The sequence below is a fragment of the Zosterops lateralis genome (genome assembly GCF_965231275.1).
Source record: "Zosterops lateralis genome assembly, chromosome: 11".
Classification (NCBI taxonomy): domain Eukaryota; kingdom Metazoa; phylum Chordata; class Aves; order Passeriformes; family Zosteropidae; genus Zosterops; species Zosterops lateralis.
Genome location: NC_139771.1, coordinates 9780080 through 9799844, shown reverse-complemented (window position 1 = coordinate 9799844; position 19765 = coordinate 9780080). Strand labels below are relative to the sequence as shown.

The following is a 19765-nucleotide window of genomic DNA, read 5'->3' as shown; positions in this document are numbered from 1 at the left end:
CAAATTTCTTAACGTTTTTGTTTGCTGCATTAAAAATTAAACTGTATTTATTTGTTCCATTAATCACAGTTCTATCCTAAGTCAGATGAAATTCTGTCATTACCTTTAGCTTGTCAGAAAGATCTTTAATTTCGTTTACAGCTCCATTGTACTTATTAGCTAATTCCCTTAATTCTTCCTGAGTCCGCTCATTCATTTCTTTCAGGTGCGTACATTCATCTTCTGTATTACTTAAACTCCGCTGTAAGACAGAGTTATTATGCAATAAATAGTAACAAAAGACAGACAAACTAACAAACACTGCAGATAATCTACTTTTTCCAAGCACTATATATACACAGGATACCAACTAGTCTTATGAGAGTTCTTGACCAAGGAAATATAGCAAATAATGATAAAGGAAAAGAGAATGATAAGAGATATTACAGAGGCAGAAATCTTACTTCAAAAGACTGTCTAACAGTTTAACTGTAAAAGCTCACTGTAAAAGATCCCTTTAAGCATACTTTTTACAAGTAATTAAGTGTATGTTTTCATAACTGCTGCAGTTTAGACAAGGTCTTATATAGCTTTTTATTTTAATGCATGTATGTCATTTTCCCTGCATATGTCCCACACACAGTAACTTCTGTAAGACAGCATCATGAATTTTGAAAGCAGGGAGAAAGAGGAAGAGCTGGAAGAATAGTTTCCTATTAAAGGTTTAACAATCTTAGTCCTGCAAGTGTCAGAGTACAATGAACACTGACATATTACAGCAACAAAGCAGGAATCTAAATAGCAGCAGTTACAGCTATTTCAGCACTTCCAGAAGACCAGAAATGAAACTTCAGTACCTCCACTTCAGACAATTTTCTGACCACTTCAATTTTCTCCTGAAGGACCCGCCTCAGGGACTCTTTGGCTGTTGTCTCATAGTTGTGTTTGTCTTCCTGTAATGCTATAAGCTCTTTTCGTATACTGTCTTCTGTTTGATTCTGTACACACAAAATAATTCAAGAATAGAATAATTACTGTTTTGCTCATTAAATAAATTAGATTTAGATTAGATTGTGATAAAGCCTGTTCTATGAAAAATGTTTCATAATCTCTGATAGATGAAAAAATGTTATGTTCAAATCAGTGATGAAAGATTCTTGACATGACTGGGTATAAGTAAGTTTTTTTGAAGTGTATGTATAGCAGCACACATTCAATGGTCAACTTTGATCCCAGGAAAATTATGGCACTTTTTTTGGGCACTGTTAAGACAATGTCAAGCCTAGGAGACATAGACCTGGACAAACCATGTCCCAGAGGAAAGACCTTAAACAGGACCCGCATAAAAAGTTTTTACAATGTAGATAGTTGAGAGGAAATAGAAATAAAATAAAAATTAAAATCCAAGGCAGGCATAGGTGGCATCAACAATAATCAGGGCAGCAAATACTTGTAACTCCGAATATCAGACAGGACAAGAGCAATGAAAACAACAGCCATTTACTGAGATGCCTTGAAATACAGAGCAGATGTACAGTTTTTGTGCTACTCAGATTATCAAAGTTGCATAGGCTCATTTTGGAAAGTTTATGTTCCAAATGCTTTCCTACAATTAGCTACTTTCAAAACACTTGAAAAGAGCTGCCTTTCAGCATTCCTAATATTTTACTTCAAGTGAACTACTTACCTTTGAACAAGCCTGTAACTGATTTCCCATAACCTCTAGTCTTGATAGCAGCCTGTCTTCATCTATTAAAGCCTAGAAGAAAAGAAGTATCACCTTGGAATTATCGCATGCTTAATGTAGTGCCAGTAGAGTTCTGCTTTAAAGATCTGAATTTTGTTGGAGTACTTACTGCTAATAGCTATTTCAAAAGGTACACAACCACTAAATTTATTAAACATTGTCTTTTGCACAGTTTTAGGGAGCCACCATACAGTTCTTATTATTTCTGCTGCTTTTTCCCCCATTAACAGCTAAAATTTATATGGCAGTGCATAGTTCAGTCCATAAGGAAAGGATGCCTGCAGATACCTGCCAACTAGTATCTGAAGCCTCTTGTGTGACAGCAAGTAATCGCTGAAGGGTTGCCAGCTTCTGCTCCAACATTTGTTCCCGATGTAAGGCTTCCTGTGAAGAGAGCAGGGCACCAGTCAGTTCAGCTAGAACAACTCAAGAAATCAGAAGTAACAGAAGAGATCCCAAAAAATGCAACAAAGAAAGGAAATGCGAGTAGCAAACACCGTCAACTTAGTCAAAACCATAATAAGCCCATTCCATTGTATCCATCCACAAATTTATTTGGATGGTTTAATTAGAAAATGCTATCCTATAACCTCAGGTTCCTAAACTCTTAATTTTTCATGCTATGTGGCACATGCTGAGGACACACTCTTATTCCTCCCAAGACTTAAGGACACTTCACCTTGTCAATAATTTGAGTAACAAAACTGCAGACACCAGAAGACAGCTTGGCAGCTTCCATGCAATGAGCTGTTTATCCTCAAATGAGGTCACAAAAGAGAAATGCCAAGCAAGAACTACTATTTTTGTTTGATTTTTGGTTTATGACAGGAAGATAGAAGAGTGTCTTTGTCAACTCCAGGATATGGAGAGTGAACAGATTGGTGAGTGAATATGTATTTGGCTTCTAAAGAAAAGGAGTTCATCTGGATGAACTCCTTCCTGCTATGTCAGCAAATACATATAAAGATAGTATTTATCTCAAAAGCCTTGATGTGAACCAATAAAAATCACCACTATCAAACAAAACCAGGAAAAATAAATCAGTAGAACTTATACACATTCAAACCTGGACAGAATTTACCAGCAAAAAAGCTTTCATTTTTTTCCCCAGAAAGCTGATCATCCTTTCTGAAGAGTTTACTTTTACCTATCAGCACACAGTTTAATGTGCTGCCATTTCACAGTGTACCTCTTTTGTGACATGACATCTTGGGAAAAGCACATCTATTAAACTGACACAGAAGCAGGCACAGAAAGGCTGCTGATGCCAGTGGGGAAAAAGAGCTGCCAGCACTGTCCCTTCCTTTGTAGTTTCCAATAGATACAAACTACAGGATAAGATGTGTGTTTTGAACAAAAATATTCAGCCAAACTAAATGCCCTTAAAAAAAAAAAGCTTACTTGTAGATACTGTGAAAGCTGAAACAGTTCCTGAGAATACATACTGGGCGTGTTAGCAGCAACCTGAAAAAGAAGATAAGTAAGAATCAGAATGATTTTGATTTTTCATTAAACACAAATAATGCAAAATTCACTTAAATCTAATCACAAAGGTATATTTCAGATTATCTAACAATAGCATTTTGCTTCATTTCTTGTTCTGCTACTATTTATACTTTTTTTAATCACAGAACTTCCCAACTTGGGACTTAGGCCCCACTGTGTTTTCCTGCACAATTTCTTGAACCACCCAACACACTAATGAGTTTAAAGCTTCTGGTACAGTTGAGACCAAATTGACAAAAAGGGGCACAAAGGTGAAGCCATTGAATCCAACTTGATGTCATCACACATTACGATTGCACATTTCCTGCTGACCTATGAGTTATCATTATCTCCCTTTATAAATATCTATTTCAGAATTAAGGAATATCTGTATTATCTGAGAATAGGAACAGACTGTTCTTCACTTGGAGAGAAGCAGTGGGGGGGGGGGGGGGGGGGGGGGGGGGGGGGGTGTTGTCCTGTGGATTTATTTCAGCCAACTTATTTATTTACTAATTCTTGTAGGCTTCCTACACTGGAATAATTTTTAACTGTTTTCCCACATTTATACCTGCAATCCCTCCTCAGGATTTCTACCCTTGCCCTGGATTCAAGCCACACATTGTTTTGAAATCTCAACTTAAACATAGTCTATTAAGTTCTTCAGGCTGCTGGTTTCACAAATAAGTTTTCACAGTCTCTTGAAATTTTGTTCTTTGTGCATAAAACTCAGATCAGAACCTATTTAAGTTAATCCTTCTTTTTAGAGACTAGAGAAATAATCAACTCCTGATCACTTCTCTCATGGCAGTATATATTAACAGGTTTTCTACAAGTCCCTCACATTAGCAAAACAGAGTTTAAGAATTATTTAAATTACACTTGACAATACTGACTCCGTGACTCTACAGCGAGCAACTCTGGCTATAAACAAGAGAGGCAGAGAGGTTTGGTCTCGGTCTTCCTTGGGAACACAACGGTGCTTTCCAGACTGTGCAGTGCAGCTTCTCCTCCATAAGAAACATGACATAAAGAAAACGGACCTCATCCAAACACCAATCATGAGCTACTCTTGGGTCCCACAGAATATCAAGTATTAAATTATGCAAGACCTGTTAGTCCATCAATCTGTACCTGGAAATTAACCATCTTAACATCAACGGTTTTGTTCCAAAGCCATGTTTCAGGTGCCACAATGTAACAAGTCAACTTACCTTCAAATATACACTCTAATACTGCATTACTTCTCTACCTTAAATGTAACTCAAAATATTAACCTAGGTAAAAACAGTCAGTGGAAAACACATCAAAATGTTACTGGACAGACTTCACTATTTCTTAATCTTTAAAACAAGTCTGAAACAGCATGTGTCTGAATAAGGTATAAACTAGCAAATTACTGAATTACCTTGTCAACAGGACTTGGTAATGGAGCATGGATAACACTAAAAAATAAAAAAAAAGAAGCAGACACATAAATGTTGTACTTGGACATTGTCATCAAAACTATAAAAATATAACACCATATATTTTTACTATTTCTTATTTGGACATGAAATTAAATGGAAAATCTTCTGTAGTAATTTACTTTTATTTTACTTATCTCCTCACTAGGCAAGCAAAGACACCATAAAACTTCATGCAAGTATTTCTGGATACTAATGATAAAAAGATGTTTAAATTAGCAATAAACCCCACAAAATTGTTGATCATGAAAGATGACTAAAATTACACCATTTTTGATTAGCACTTAGTGCAAACAAAATGTTAAAGTTTTTGGTTTCTACTACTCTTGGAAGATTTCTCAAAAATGAGCATATACACAGAACATGCTGCCAATATTCAGCTGAGTTTCCACTAGCTTCACTTCAGTGAAGTCTATGTGCATTCAAAACAGCCAAAATAATAACCACAAATAAAGAAAGAGGCCAGGAGAAATTGCTAATTTGCTTTCTTTGTTTCTATGTTCTTCTGTTTCTAATACCCATTTCAGCAGAGTAAACCACAGTCAGAAAAGCCCAACTACATAAGAATGTTTTTCTTCTTTTAGAGAACTTCTTTATTCTTCATAGTTGTCTTAATTACTAAAAACAACAAGCAAATGAGGGGTTTTTTTTTTTCCTCACATAATGCCTGCAAAAGAACCATACACTCAGTTACTCGTTCTGCAGGATCACAGGAAAAGAAACTGCTCCCATTATGATTTTAAAAAATATATCCATCATATTCTCATCATACAGTAGTTGAATTTTGGTACATGTGAATACATATTCTTACTCTGATCGGAACCGAGCTTCCATTCCATCTGGAAGGAACAGTTTGATTGTGGAGACTATACATCCATGGGTAACTGAAAAGAAAAAATACTAAGTCATCATGATCCATTATTACCTAATTTTAAGTTCAGTGCTTAATGTTAAAGTAACCAAGCAAACTTTCTTAAGAAACTTTCAGACAGGCAAAGAGGAGGAGGCATGAACACCTTCAAGCACCAGTGCCTGAGTCTGCCTTCTCAAACCTCCTCTGGACACAGGAAGAGTCATTACACACTTGAAGAGATTATACTGTGTACTCAGTCCTGGCTGTGGAGCAGTTCCAGTTCCAACTCTTCCACATGCAGCAATACCTGAATTTGTCTTTACTATAGTAAGTTAAAAAAAGGTCAATGTTTTGATCATAAAATTAGTTAAGAGGAATGCATTTTACCTCCACCAGGTAACAAAAATGCAGAGGCATAAACAAAACAATGAGCTGCCTTTTTGACAAGATCCCAACAAGCATATCCAGGGACTTAAAAGGTAACACATCCAATTTGTGTCACCAACACTTACTTCAAGATCTGGAACTTGCCAAGCGATTATTACTTACAAACAAGGATCAAAAAGGAAATGCAGAGGAAGTGTGTAGGAATCACTGAGAAGCATATTCTTTCGAATACCATAAGCAGCATTATTCAATACAACACATTTCTCTTTTGGAATGCTTGTAGTGCACATCTACTGCATAGCCCTAGACAAGTGGCCTTTCATTCAGAAGAGGATTTGCTCCTTGAGGACTAAATTCAAGATTCTTTCAACTTGAGAAAGATCCTAAGGAACAAGAAGAGGAAATGCAAGACTTGATTCTTACATCAAGTTCAAACTTTCTACAGAATGTTATAAAATGTTACTGATACCGTTTTCAATGCCTTTGCGAACAGTCAAATTATGTGTGAGTCTTGGTTGATTTTTTTTCCTTGAACGGTTCTATGAATTGGAAAGTAAAACTATTTCCAGATACATGGAAAGATAGCTAAAATAGCTGTACATTGTTCCCAAAACACTACCACAAGTGAAATACAAACGAGTATGTGGCCACCATCATGTACCACCATACCTCCAGCACTCACTACATGCAAATAGCTGCTCTCCTTTCTCGGTTATTAATACCTGTAAAACAGTTAATCTGGCTTTGAAAAAAAGGGCAATGGGCATTTTAGGACACTGGTAATACTCCAGGGAAATGAAACAGGTCTTTAAGGAAGCTACCTCAATAGAATCTAAAAATACAGGAGAAATGATCTAACAAAGACAAGCTGGTTTTAACTTTTAGTTAGCTAATGCTTTGGAGATGTATTTTCCTGGCTAGAGCACCTTGTTTTTTCAAGCTGACCTGACAAAGTATTAAATTTATATGCCAGGGCAGAACAGATAAAACTGCAGGGTTTGGGGTCTTTATTTCTAATGGAATAAATCCAGTTTACAAAAACACTTTAAAAATACATTAGCAATACTAGCTGTACTTTGGCAGAATTATTTCTTTAAGAGGAAAGCAGTGATTTTAATAAGAAAACATTAGGATACCTGACATTAAATACCAACAGACAGCTTTGCCTTTGGGTCACATATCAGGTAGGTCTGCTGTAAGATTACATAATTCTGAAGTTTCTCTGTCAACATCTAGACTGACAAAAATCTCCTAAAATCTGCAGGAGCTTTTTTTTGTCTCAAATTAAGATATAACGGGCATCTCACAAAAGGTCTCAAATAGACAGTGACTGGAAAAAGGTACCAAGCATTTTGACAAACTTATAAAATTAAAACAGTAAGAAAGGAAAAAATATCCAAACGCTGCCTTCTGACCTTTAGCTATCAGTTCATTGCAATTGGAAAAATAAGGAGAAAGTCTGAGGTAAAGCAACACAGAAAACATGAATACAGTACTAACCGCACGGAACAGCAGCAATGGTTTAAATTCAGGTCTATAGTATTTCTTTTGAAGAATTAACAAGAAAAGGCAGTAAAGCAATCCCTGGCTTCCCCGTGGAGCTGAGGCAGCCCCTGTCCCTACAGCTTTTCCCCCTCCCCATCCCGCTCACCTCCGGGCGCTCCGCGGGGCCGCCGCTCCCGCCCTGCCGGCGGCACAGCGCCATGGCCCAGCGCTGCCGCCAGGGGGCGCCCCAGCGCCGCCCACCGCGGCCGCCGAGCCCGCCCCGCCCCGCCCCGCGCGCCCTTCGCAGCGGGAACAGCGGCCCCACAGACACCGCTCCCTCCACAGACACCGCTCCCTCCACAGACACCGCTCCCTCCACAGACACCGCTCCCTCTGCGGGTCAAACAGCGGCCCCACAGACTCCGCTCCCTCCACAGACACCGCTCCCTCCACGGGTCAAACAGCGGCCCCACAGACTCCGCTCCCTCCACAGACACCGCTCCCTCTGCGGGTCAAACAGCGGCCCCACAGACTCCGCTCCCTCCACAGACACCGCTCCCTCCACGGGTCAAACAGCGGCCCCACAGACTCCGCTCCCTCCACAGACACCGCTCCCTCCACGGGTCAAACAGCGGCCCCACAGACTCCGCTCCCTCCACAGACACCGCTCCCTCTGCGGGTCAAACAGCGGCCCCACAGACACCGCTCCCCCCACATCCACTGCTCCCTCCACGGGTCAAACAGCGGCCCCACAGACACCGCTCCCTCCACAGGTCAAACAGCGGCCCCACAGACACCGCTCCCTCCACAGACACCGCTCCCTCTGCGGGTCAAACAGCGGCCCCACATCCATCGCTCCCTCCACGGGTCAAATAGCGGCCCCACAGACACCGCTCCCTCCACAGACACCGCTCCCTCCACAGGTCAAACAGCGGCCCCACATCCATCGCTCCCTCCAAGGGTAAAAACAGCCTCTCCACAGCCACTGCTCCCTCCAAAGCGTGAAACAACTGCCCCACGTCCATAGCTCTCTCCACAGAGTAAAACCCTGCTCCATTTGCTGTTCCACACTTCAGTCACGAACTTGGTCACCTCCAAAACACGGAGCTGCCCCACATTTCACAGCTCCAAAACCCCTGAGACAGGTTCTGCTGCACTAGAGCACAATGGGCACACAGAAACCATTTGTCTCAGTTTTTGCTTCCTAGAGAGACAATTCGCCAATGATGCTCTCGTTTTTATTTTCACTCATTAATGTGGTACCCAGCCCTGAGGAGCCCCCCACACCCCTCGGGGGTCTGTGCACGGCCCTGCAGCAGACACTGGGCTTCCCACTTGCATGACCTCCCTCAAACACCCCATGACAGAACAGATATACCAGAGCTCCAAACCTGACTAGAAAAAAAGTGCACAAACTGCATTTGAACTAAATCATGCTGGTATTATTTGACCTTGCTTCGCAATGCTGCTGCTCCTTTCCATGCAGGTAAGTATCACCAGTTAACTTGGAATGTTCTGGCACCAAGTGGGAAATTTAGAAAGTACTAAAAGAAGATAAACCACACTAACACAGAGAAAAGCACAATGAGATGTTAATAAGTAAGTACTGTATTAAGGAGGGGGTAATGGCCAGGCCCCTGTACTTATCAGTATTACAGCAAGTGGACAAATAAGGAAGCAGGAGGGATGCAAACAGTTCTCCAGGACCTGTTACTAACTGTGGCTCAGCAGCAGGAAAACTGAGGAATTGGTGCTTATACTTGATAACCTGAAAAATCACATACTGAACATGCCACTATTTTAATGAACCAAATCCAGATCACATTTGCAAGGAAATCACTTAATAAAACACGGCCTGAACAATAAAATAAATGTATTCTAGCAATACTGACAGAATTCAGAATTTACATGAGCAACTACACTTGTTCTGTCCTGTCATTACCTTATAATTACACACAGCAGATTGCTGAAATGATTTGAGCAAGTAAGGCATTATGTAAATATCAGAGGGCAAAGTGTTTTTAAAGGGAATCACCAACTTAAAAACTACTTTCCTGCCCGTTTCATGACTAGATTAGATTAACATTAACATCTAAGATTACTGAAATGAACTGGTGAAAAACCCATGTTTATATGCATTCCAACTGCATTCATAGGTAAACACCCTGTGATGATACAATCTTCATTCTCTACTTGGGGGAGGAGAAAGGGAGGAAAGCAAACTTGTATCCTCTTTCTCATTAGCGAGCTCAACACATTCATGAGGTTGAACATGGATCACAGCATCCCTGTTCAAAGCCAGAGAAAAGGACAAGGAAGGCTGCATAATCTGATCACTCATTACACAAGTGCCAGGTCACCTGCACTTGTGTAATGCATTGTGCTTTGTAAAACTAACATAAACCACAGCAAATAACTACTACTGGCAATAATTCATGGCAAGAATTTGCTTACTATGAACTTTCTGCACAAGTTTCCATGAACTAACTACAATGTGCTGAAAAAAACAAGTCGAGTCCAATTTTTCTTCCAACTAAATCTTATAATAAAATTCTTTTAGTCTAAATACACTTGAAGAAATTCAGCTTTGCTTAGCAAGGACAGCATCTCATCAAATTAATAGCTCCAAGTTCATTAGATGCAGTGTATTCCTTTGACTTCTTTCATGTATACTGCTAGTATTCATAAATGTTTGCAATCACTTCACATGGGAACACTTTAAATAACTTCCAGGCAGTTTCAGCTAGGCATCCTGGAGGTGAATCTTTGCAACTATAGTCAATTATAATCATTTTTGAGAAGAGTAAAACAAGGTGATGAGACCTTCACTACAATGAATCACTCAAAAGTCCTACAGCTCTAGCAGATTCTTCATGACAAAATACCACCACCACTATTACTTAACAATGTTTTCTTTAAAGACATTCATTAACCTTCCTTCCTCTGATACTTCAGATCTGAGATTACAACCTGGTCAGGCTAAAGACAAAATTAATGAGTAACAGAGCAGGTGTCATTTTTATTCACTTTGTTCATTTATTCATTTTGTTCACTTAATGCACTTTAAGAATTTCTCCTGTTGTACCATGTTTTGGTTTGTTGGGCTTTTGGGGGGGTTGATTTGAGAGAGGTTTCCTTTGATGGACATTTCATTTATTTGCTTGTTTAAAAGAACTTTATCAGCCTTCCAATTCAATTTCATTCTTCTCTAATAAACTTCTCTTTAAGGATAAGGTCTATGAAGGTCTTATTCAGAACAGTAGCAAAGGGGTGATGGCAACTGACATTTTATTGCCAAATTTGTGTGCTACTGAGTGTGGGTAGTTAAGATTCTACAGAATATGGCCAGATATTCAATGTTTACAGAAAGCAGCAAACCTATTTGGGAACTTTAAAGTCTTGACAAAACTGATTACCGTCTTAAAATCCCCATACAGACCAGTCTCCAGATAGATAAAGAAATGGTTCCTGAAATATACTATGTATTTTCAAAAGAAAAGAGATAGAAGCTGCATTTTAATTAACACAGATACAGAGCTATTGCCATAACACAAGATCTCCTGAGCGTGCATATTGCGAAGAAGACAGTATGAAAAACAAACCAAACAAAAATGCCATCACCTCATTTGTCAGCTAGCAACTTTTTCTATTTTCATTTTAAATTACATGTAGAAATCAAAATCAGTAGCCGTCACAGAAAGAAACAGTGGATATCTGTTAAAGATACAAATTTAGAATCTGTATCTTTACAAAATAAGAAACAAAGAATTAAGTTAGCCTGTTTCAAATCTACACTGACTACTTGATCAAGAAATTTCAGGTTCATACTTCTGCCACACTATTACCTGAAACCTTAGGGTTCAAAGGCCTTGAAAGAAAGGTAATTACAATTATTATAATAAAATCCAAACACAAAAAGCCCAATACAGCATTACACACACATGCTCGTGTTGCACTTTTAAAACTGCTGCTGTCATTTTAAGGGAGGCAATAGATGAACACGTGGCCCCAAGTTGAGCCTCCTTTTCCAGATCTCCACCTCCCCTGCACACAGTAGCACCTACACAGCCAGGGAAGAAAGCAGGCCATGCGAACAACCCAGTAAAGTCCATCTAGGGGCGTGGAGGTAGAAATAAGAGTCTGTGTTTTCAGCAGAAAAGTTTCTTGATCAAGGTACCACATGGGCACAGGGCTCACTGCCAGCACAAAGGAGAGAAGCGGTAAGAAAAGAACAAACAAAACTGTTTTCTTACAACGGGAATGCCATTTAGTTTTAAAGACTGGATTGCAGTAAGATGTTCTGAATAAATATACTTGAAAAGAAACCAAAGAATGATCCACACCCTTACCTTTCCGTGTGTTCTCCGTCACATCTACACCAAACTGGATGACGTCACCTGACATAATTTCACATGGTGGGCTTTCCTCGGATCCTCTGCTCAGTCTCTGACTATTAATAAAGGTACCATTACTACTTTTAGTGTCTTGAAGATAGAACTGAAAAAAAACGAAAGAACAATCCTGAATGAATCATGAAAAATAAGACAAAAAATACAAGCAGAAGTAAAATTTTATTTATATAAAATTTATTTCTAGAAGATAAGAAATGTATCAAACTCTAAACACATCTCATCAAGATGCAACACCTTCCCATTATTAAGAAGTATTTGTATTTGATTTTGAGTTAACGAATTATTGAATTCTAGCACATACACAATGCAAATAATTGCTACAAAGTGTGCCCGAACCACTGCCTGCAGTACAGGATCTCGTGTATTAGCAACACCTTGTGCCACATACATATAACAATTCATATTTAAGTTGGTCAACACAGAAAAATTCTAACTGCTCATACATTTAAGGTAACAGTATTGCATGACAAACATGCTGCAGGGAAGGTTAGTACTGAAGGCACAAGGAAAACCTCTGGAAGACAGAATTCAGGAACTGCAATAAAGACCATGGTGAAACTTAAAACCAATAGGATGCTTTTACTTCTCAGTAATACCAGTTCACAACATTAACTTAATTTCAAGTATTTTTGTAAATACCCATCTGCAGAATTAATTAAATGTTAATTGCAACTTACTGAATCTGAAACTGCTTTTATGACACAAGACTGCTTTTATGACACAAGTCAAAACTGCTTCATCTGAGAAGAGGTTACAAATTAATCACCTAGCAGAAGACCAGAGTGACTGGCTACGACCTGAGCAGTGACAGCACAAAAGAAAGGACCAGAATGTTACTGACAGCCAGGTGTAGCTACTGGAATGAGTCAATCTCACTACTCCAAGACAACAATAGCTACTACAGGAACCTGCTGGGATGGTGGAAATCACTGGCTTCCTGCACTCATAAAGAGTATCATGAAGTCCCCAAGCAGGCATAATGTTGGGGGAAAACATGTTGTATTCAGAGAAATGAATGTATTCCCACCTTTTTCTTATAAAAGCAATTGACCTTTCTTTTTTTTTTCAGCATTCCATGCAAAATTTTCCATGCTTTTAATTGTCTCTATTATTGCATGCCTCAAAAAAACATAATACATAGCTGAAAACCACAGTGTCAAGGGGAAAAATGGGTTTCAAATGGAGCGAGAGCACAGCACTAGGGCTCCTCAGATATTGTACTGGAAAATGGCACCGTGTATGATATGGATCTTATATGACTTAGCAGAGTGGCCCTAAGCACAGAGCTGGAATTCAACTGCATCCAGCACACAGGACTCAGTAATCAAGGGGAATGCCAGCACAGGAAAGCTCAGGTAGGTGTTTGAAAAGAAATGCAGTATCTGAAAAGAATGAAAAGCAGTATGTGAAAGACTTTCCTCCCCCCAACAGATAAGCCTTAGCTCTTCAACTGAAGGAAAAGAAAACAGTCATCAGTCATAAGCTGGTAAAGATGAAGGTAAACATAAATTATGGATAGATCAAGAAATTATGACTGCAGTCACTGTGTTCATAATCAAATCCACTCTACTCTAAATAATACTCTCCATATTATGAAATACTACCTATTAACTTAATAGTATATAATATAGCTTTTACAAGTTATATGCTTAAAAGCCAATCAAATTAATTAGCCTGTTATTTTAATAGCCTGCAAGTCCCGAACCCTCTTATGGTTCAGTGCAGAGGTAATTATTTCTTGCTTCCTGTTTGTTTTGAATTAGCTTTCTTCTTCATTTGAAAGTTCTTCAGTTATGAAAAAGTGAGTCACAGGGAAGGAGAAACAAACATGCCTCTGCTTATTTGCTCTTTCCCACCCTTTAATTGTTTTTGCATATCTGCCTTTTATCCCTCTCAACATTTTGATTAATGATTGCCCCTTGCACCCACATTTTTGCAGAATCTGCAAGTGGGACTCAGAGAAGATAGCACAAGGAAATACAGGACATTGACTACAGGAAAGGAAGTGCAACAGAGCATCAGTCACACAAAACTTATATCAGGAGACACAAAATTCAGACCGCAAAAGAATATTTATAAACAAATGTCCACAGAAAATACACATTACATTTAATATTATGTAACTGATGTCTGCTTAAGGGTATAGTACTGAATTGTATTACATAAATTTTAAGAAAGTGATGCTCTTCAAGCCTTTTCATCCTGTTTGTAAATACTCTTCTTCCTGCATCTAGTAAAGAAGCAATAGCAGCCACATGTTAACAGTTGATATCTAAAGAAGAGGAAACTCACTGCTTTCAAATCTTGCTATAAAGGATTCAGTTATTTTTAATGTAGCCATTCCTCAAAAATCCACTGAGCCAGTCCCCTTTCAGGTAGCAAATCCAAATGTTACTTCCATGCTAGTTTTCACTAGTTCAAATGATCTTTCTCAAAGGTCAATCTCTCCATCCCTTTTTGCATAATTTCTGAAGCAATCTTCAGGAAATAAAATGAAGCGCAAACCCTTAAACAAATGTATCTCTAAATTAAGTAGTAGTTGCGGCAGTATACCAGTTTTTAATGTACTATTTAATTATGTGGTATTACAGAGGGTTCTCTGATTCCCAAACCAACACCTTTTACACAGCAGCTGCACAATACAGCACCTTCTGTGAATCCACCAGCACCTGTCCTTCCTGATCCCAGTGCAGCCCAAGCCAGTGCCAGCCCACAGAGCAGCAATGAATCCTGCCCTTCCCAGCTCTCACTGCCAAGCTGTGCCACCACCTCGTTACTTGGCCTGGCTCAGGAGCTTGTTTAGTCACTGCAAACCAGTTTCGAGTTGATGCAAGCAAGGTACACAAGGAAGTGTTTAAGCCAGTGCTGCCAGAAAAAATGGCCATGTTTACTGGCCTAATTATATGATTCACTCTCCAGAGCAAAGTCCCAGCTCTTTCGTACCTCATATTAACAACTCCAATGTAGAGCAGAGATGGCAGCTCACACACATTCAAAACAACTCAGCTTTTGACAACTGTTAAAGTATTACCACATCCTTAATTCAGCGGCTAGCTGCATATATTGCTCCAGTGCTGGTTTCCCTCCTTTCTTAAAAAAATACAAGTAACACACAGTGTTCAGGAAGCTTATGCTCCATTACAGTAACTGCCCAGACAGAAAAAAAAAAAAAACAAAAAAAACCACCTAGCCTGTATTTCTTCTTTAGTAATTTACTGTTTATATTCCTTCCCACCTACAAAGAGTTAATAAGATCAGTTAACTGCAGACGCTGCACCAAGCTGCTTCCACAAAATTTGTGAAGGCTTCTTCTAAGCTAAAACTTGCAGTTCATCAGTACACACAAACTTCTCCAGGACAGTTCATCTTCCTTAGAAACTATATTATGGAAGTTTCAAAAAACTACAGATTTTTGTTTCCCTGTTTTGCAAGGAATTATGTACTTATTTCAAAGATTTAGTATTTATAATACTTAAAGTTACTGTTCAGTTTTGACAATGGAACAAATGTACCTCCTCTGCCATGACCTATGGTACATAAAAATCTCATTCCTTCTTCTAGGTCAATGACTCAGAAGAGCATCAACAACCTGCTAAATCAGTTCATGTGTTATTTTCATGCAGTTAGATACCACAACGATTTTCTCCCTACAACAAATTCTGACTAGAGAAATAGAAGATTCTTCTGTAGTGATCCCAAATCATAATACATCAAAATTAAGCACAAAAAATTATGTTAATTCTAACTGATATTAGAAAGTTGCAAACTGCTATGCTCCAGGAGAACAGATTTTAACCTAATTTACAAAATATAGGTAAACTGTTTTCTTCAAAGTAATAAAAACAACTAGCAATAACGAACCCATTCTATTTAATGATCACAATTGTATCATCTTCCAGGAGGCAGGCTGAAGAGAACTCCTTAATTAACCTGACAAGTGAGAAAGACATGAAGTGTTTTCTTTCCCAAGCCATATGCAGGCTTGATACAGGATGAGACACTTCTGAAGGATCTCAGAGAAGCCAAAATATGGGCTCGGATGTATAGAAAATCCTGAAAAGAAAGTAGACACTTCTTCAGTGACTTGATTACCTGGATTTAATTACAGTAGAACTACAGGAGCAAACAACTGACCAGCTTTTTAATACTTCTAATATTTGCTATTACTATGTACAACCATCCTTTGCCGTTTCAAGAGCACATTACTGCTACTCCATCTAACCCAGCTTGAAATTGAAGTTCAGGGCAATTATTCTGAGAACTACAGTGAAGGAGAATTGCTGGAAAACTGAGGCAGTTTGTACACAGAGATGTGAGATTCAGTATGTGAAGGAGAATAACTTCTAGATCAAAAAATGCAGGAAGAAGGAATCATCACATATAATTAAACCTATTTCAGCCTCATTCAATAGCTGAATTAAGCATGAAGTAAATAAATACCAAAATGTAGGCTATTGTCTTTTATGCAAAGTCAAAAATTAATGTATTTCATTTATTAAATAAATTTTCACTGCCTAAACAACTAACAAAGAAAATGAACCCAAATTTCAGAATCTCCTGGTTTACCATTCTTTTTGCCACCACTTAATTCCTTTGTGAAAGAAGTATGCACAACTCCCATGAGCTTCAGGGTCCTATTATATACATTTGTGGCCTTAGCTTGAACCAGAAAGATTTAAATTATTTTGCCAAAGTATGAACTATAATCACTAAGGAGATGGCAGCTTCATTTTTGCCACGGTTACTGCCATAAAGGGGCAGCAAAGCTGTTGGCCAGAGGAGTTAAACCATAAAATGCTGCACTTAACGCTGAAAGATTCCTCCCCTATTCACACTAACTAATCATTGAACAATTAATGCAGGCATTATAAATGCAATCCTCTGAATACTAAAGCTAATACTCAAAAGCAGCAAGTAAATAGGGATCTAGAAATCGGAGTATTTGGAGTAATACTTCAGTAAGCAGAAATGCAACAGACTTTATTTACTCATTGCATGATGAGAATTCTACCAGGGTCCAACCAGCATCGCCAACATTTCTCACACTGGCTAGAAATGTTTTTCTCTCATAATATTACAAGATTATTTTATCTTATTTGAAGTCTTAACACTGACAATTTTCTCATTTTTGGAGCAGCTCTGCTAGCAGAGTACACTGTGCAAACCATACTGAATTCCAGGTCAGTCTTTTGGCTGTAAGACAGAGAAGTTCAAATGCTAAATTATCTCCAGACCCAACTGATTGTGTTCCTCATTCTGGTCTGCTTAGACAGATCCTAAATTCCTATCCTCTCACTTGCCTAACTCCACCCACCTATCAAGGAAGTAGAAGTATTTGTCTCCATAAGCAAGCATAATTCACAGGGTGGGGTACATCAAGCAAAATTGCTTCTCTATTTAGTTTTCTGTTTCTTAAACACATAGATCTAAGTAGCTCTTTGCTTACTAAACCCCTGCTCCTTCAACTCAGAAACAAAACTATTGCATTAACTTTTGAGTTCTTATGAAAACTCTTTTTAAAAATTATTCTAACTACTCCAGGCAGACACTCACTATGAAACTAAAAACAACCAGCTGTGAAGAAAGGGATTTTCCAGTCAGATTGAACAGAGCGAGGGAGTGGTAGTTGGTTTTTCAGGGACTATAAGTATTGGGTTTCTCAAGTAAAGCAAAACTTGCTAGTAGTTTTCAGTAACTTTTCTAAAAACTAAAAAATTGAATCACTTTTTCTATGGAGTAATAATAATAAAAAAAAGGATAAAAAATTAACATTCTTTGATATAGCAATGGAGAAAAAAAGTTGAGGTGTTTTTACCTCAAAGTGTAAGCCTAATGTAAATCCAGCTACACTGATCAGAAAAGGTTAAAATCTTCAGCTATCCCCAGGAATCCAACACTATCCTTCCAAACTTGCCAGTAGTTCAAAGGGGTAGAAGAGAAAGGAGAGCAGGGCATATGCTCGTCTGCTGACCAAGTTGTTCCTGTGTCTGTTTACACCTTGAAGTTTTGTTGTCTGTACTGCCAGGACAACCCTGCTGGCTGCTCATACCTACTGTCAAGCAAAATAAACTGTGCCAGTAAAAGCAGCTATATGCCAGCATAACTGAGCGTGGGTATAAATACAGTTTGGCCTTTCTAGAGACATTATTTGAGGTGATATAAAATATTAATCCTTGTGTTCCTTGCCAAGTCCTGGTTGTTCAAGTGCTTTGAAGTTCACTATAGGTCCTGTCACCCAGCTTAATTCTTGTGTGAGGGGTCAGCAGACTTTGCCTGAAAAGGACACAAGGACTGTGACAGGGAAGGGAAGATGGATGGATTTGTGGGGAGGAAGAGGAAGCACTTTAAGTAGGCAGAAAGGTAATGCCCAGCACTGAGAGGTACCAACAGATTAACTGTCCATAAAACGTGTTTGCCTACAACCCCGAGTTGCTCTAGTGCTTTTCTCAGTACTAAAATATCACCTTTCTCAATAGAACAAAGCAAAAACATGTTCAAGTTGTACCCGTGAACATTTCAGCACAGACTTGTTTTGACATATGCATGACTTCGCAATGCTTATTTTAACTGCTGACTTTTACAGATGCACCTATCAGAACTTTAAATTCTGGCATATTAAAATTATTAGCAAAAAAAACCACCAAACACAAAAAAGCATGTTTGCAGACTTAATGCCACCTCCTATATGTTGTGCCCATTTAAGCATGTCATTTCCTTTCTAAATCAATATTCAATCCACAGGTTTGCTAGTAGCTGCAACTCAACTTACTAGTCTGAAGGTGTAAAGCTCATGACTCAGGATTACTATTAGTCAATAGCTCTATACTATTCTTCAACTAGTAACAGATAATCTAATTTACATCCAAAAATTGAGAAAGAGGCTATCGGACATTTATTTTACAATGATTTTTGATTTGTATTAGAAAGTGGTCTTTATTAACAGAAAGGCTACTAAAAATATTAAGAAATTCTTTCTAATTATTCACATTCTATTTATTTACAACTAGCTCCACAGAGCTTAAAAATATGCTATTTAAATGGTTTGAGCTATTTTTATCAAATATAATTCCCAAGCAGTACTGTTGCATTTTTCCAAGTAATTCATACTTAAGAGAATGGCAGAAGATGGCTAAAAGTATAAGTGTAGGACCTCAAACTATATCACAGTCCAAGTTCTCTAGTTTAAAACAACAGCAAAAACCCATGCTCACAATTCAAAATTTGTGCATGTATATGAAAACGAGGAGAAAAATTTCTACTGCTTGTGTCCAAAAGTTTGTGTGATTATGCACTGCTGCCCTCAACTTTAACCCATAGTCTCCCACACCTTTCACAACCACTACACCGTTCCAGACTGGTTTCTTCAACTAACACGTGATAATGGGAACAGGAATGAGGCAGCTGGACCAGGATGGTGGTGGGCTGTGTGCTCCTTAGCAATCACAGAAAGCAGCAAAGTTGGCTTGATGGCAGGGCCAGCTGAAAACCCAGTGCCATTTCAGAACTCTTATCACTTTCAGTTTGCTTAACTTGGTTGGTATGTAATGATGACCTGAGCTAAAAATGAGCAAAGTCCAGGAGCTGGTTCCTAAGCCACACACTCACACCTCCCCACAGCAGCAGCATCAGTCAAGAACAGAAGGGCAGAGAGCACTGCATTAACAGTGACAACCACCTGACTTCTGTCAATTGTAATATGTCAGAATCAGTACATAAATTACATTAGTACTTACAAGTACAGTTCACAACCAGAATGTGAAGTTCTTTGTATTAGGAGACAACTGTCTCAAGCTGAATTAAGAAAAGTAAGGAAACCATGACCTACATCATCCTTGCTTTCATGAAATACATGCTTTTTCATGAAGTGTAGTTCTGGGTTCCTCAGTCCAAGAGAGACACAAAGCCTCTGGAGCAGGTCCAGCAGAGGTTACAAAGATGATGAAGGGACTGG

The 19765-nt window shown here is 38.7% G+C and overlaps 1 protein-coding gene across 23 annotated transcripts in view; it reads right to left on the bottom strand.

Moving 5' to 3' along the window:
• SLMAP (sarcolemma associated protein) overlaps nucleotides 1–19765 on the bottom strand; it is a 77326-nt gene that overhangs the window by 32361 nt on the left and 25200 nt on the right. For all 23 annotated transcript variants that reach the window (XM_083869580.1, XM_083869584.1, XM_083869583.1 and 20 more), the window contains 8 exons: nucleotides 11752–11899; nucleotides 5489–5561; nucleotides 4620–4656; nucleotides 3128–3190; nucleotides 2015–2110; nucleotides 1667–1738; nucleotides 837–977; nucleotides 104–241 (listed from right to left, as the gene is read on the bottom strand). In XM_083869580.1, the coding sequence (XP_083725706.1) occupies nucleotides 104–241; nucleotides 837–977; nucleotides 1667–1738; nucleotides 2015–2110; nucleotides 3128–3190; nucleotides 4620–4656; nucleotides 5489–5561; nucleotides 11752–11899 (768 nt within the window). The remainder of the gene's footprint in view (nucleotides 1–103; nucleotides 242–836; nucleotides 978–1666; nucleotides 1739–2014; nucleotides 2111–3127; nucleotides 3191–4619; nucleotides 4657–5488; nucleotides 5562–11751; nucleotides 11900–19765) is intronic.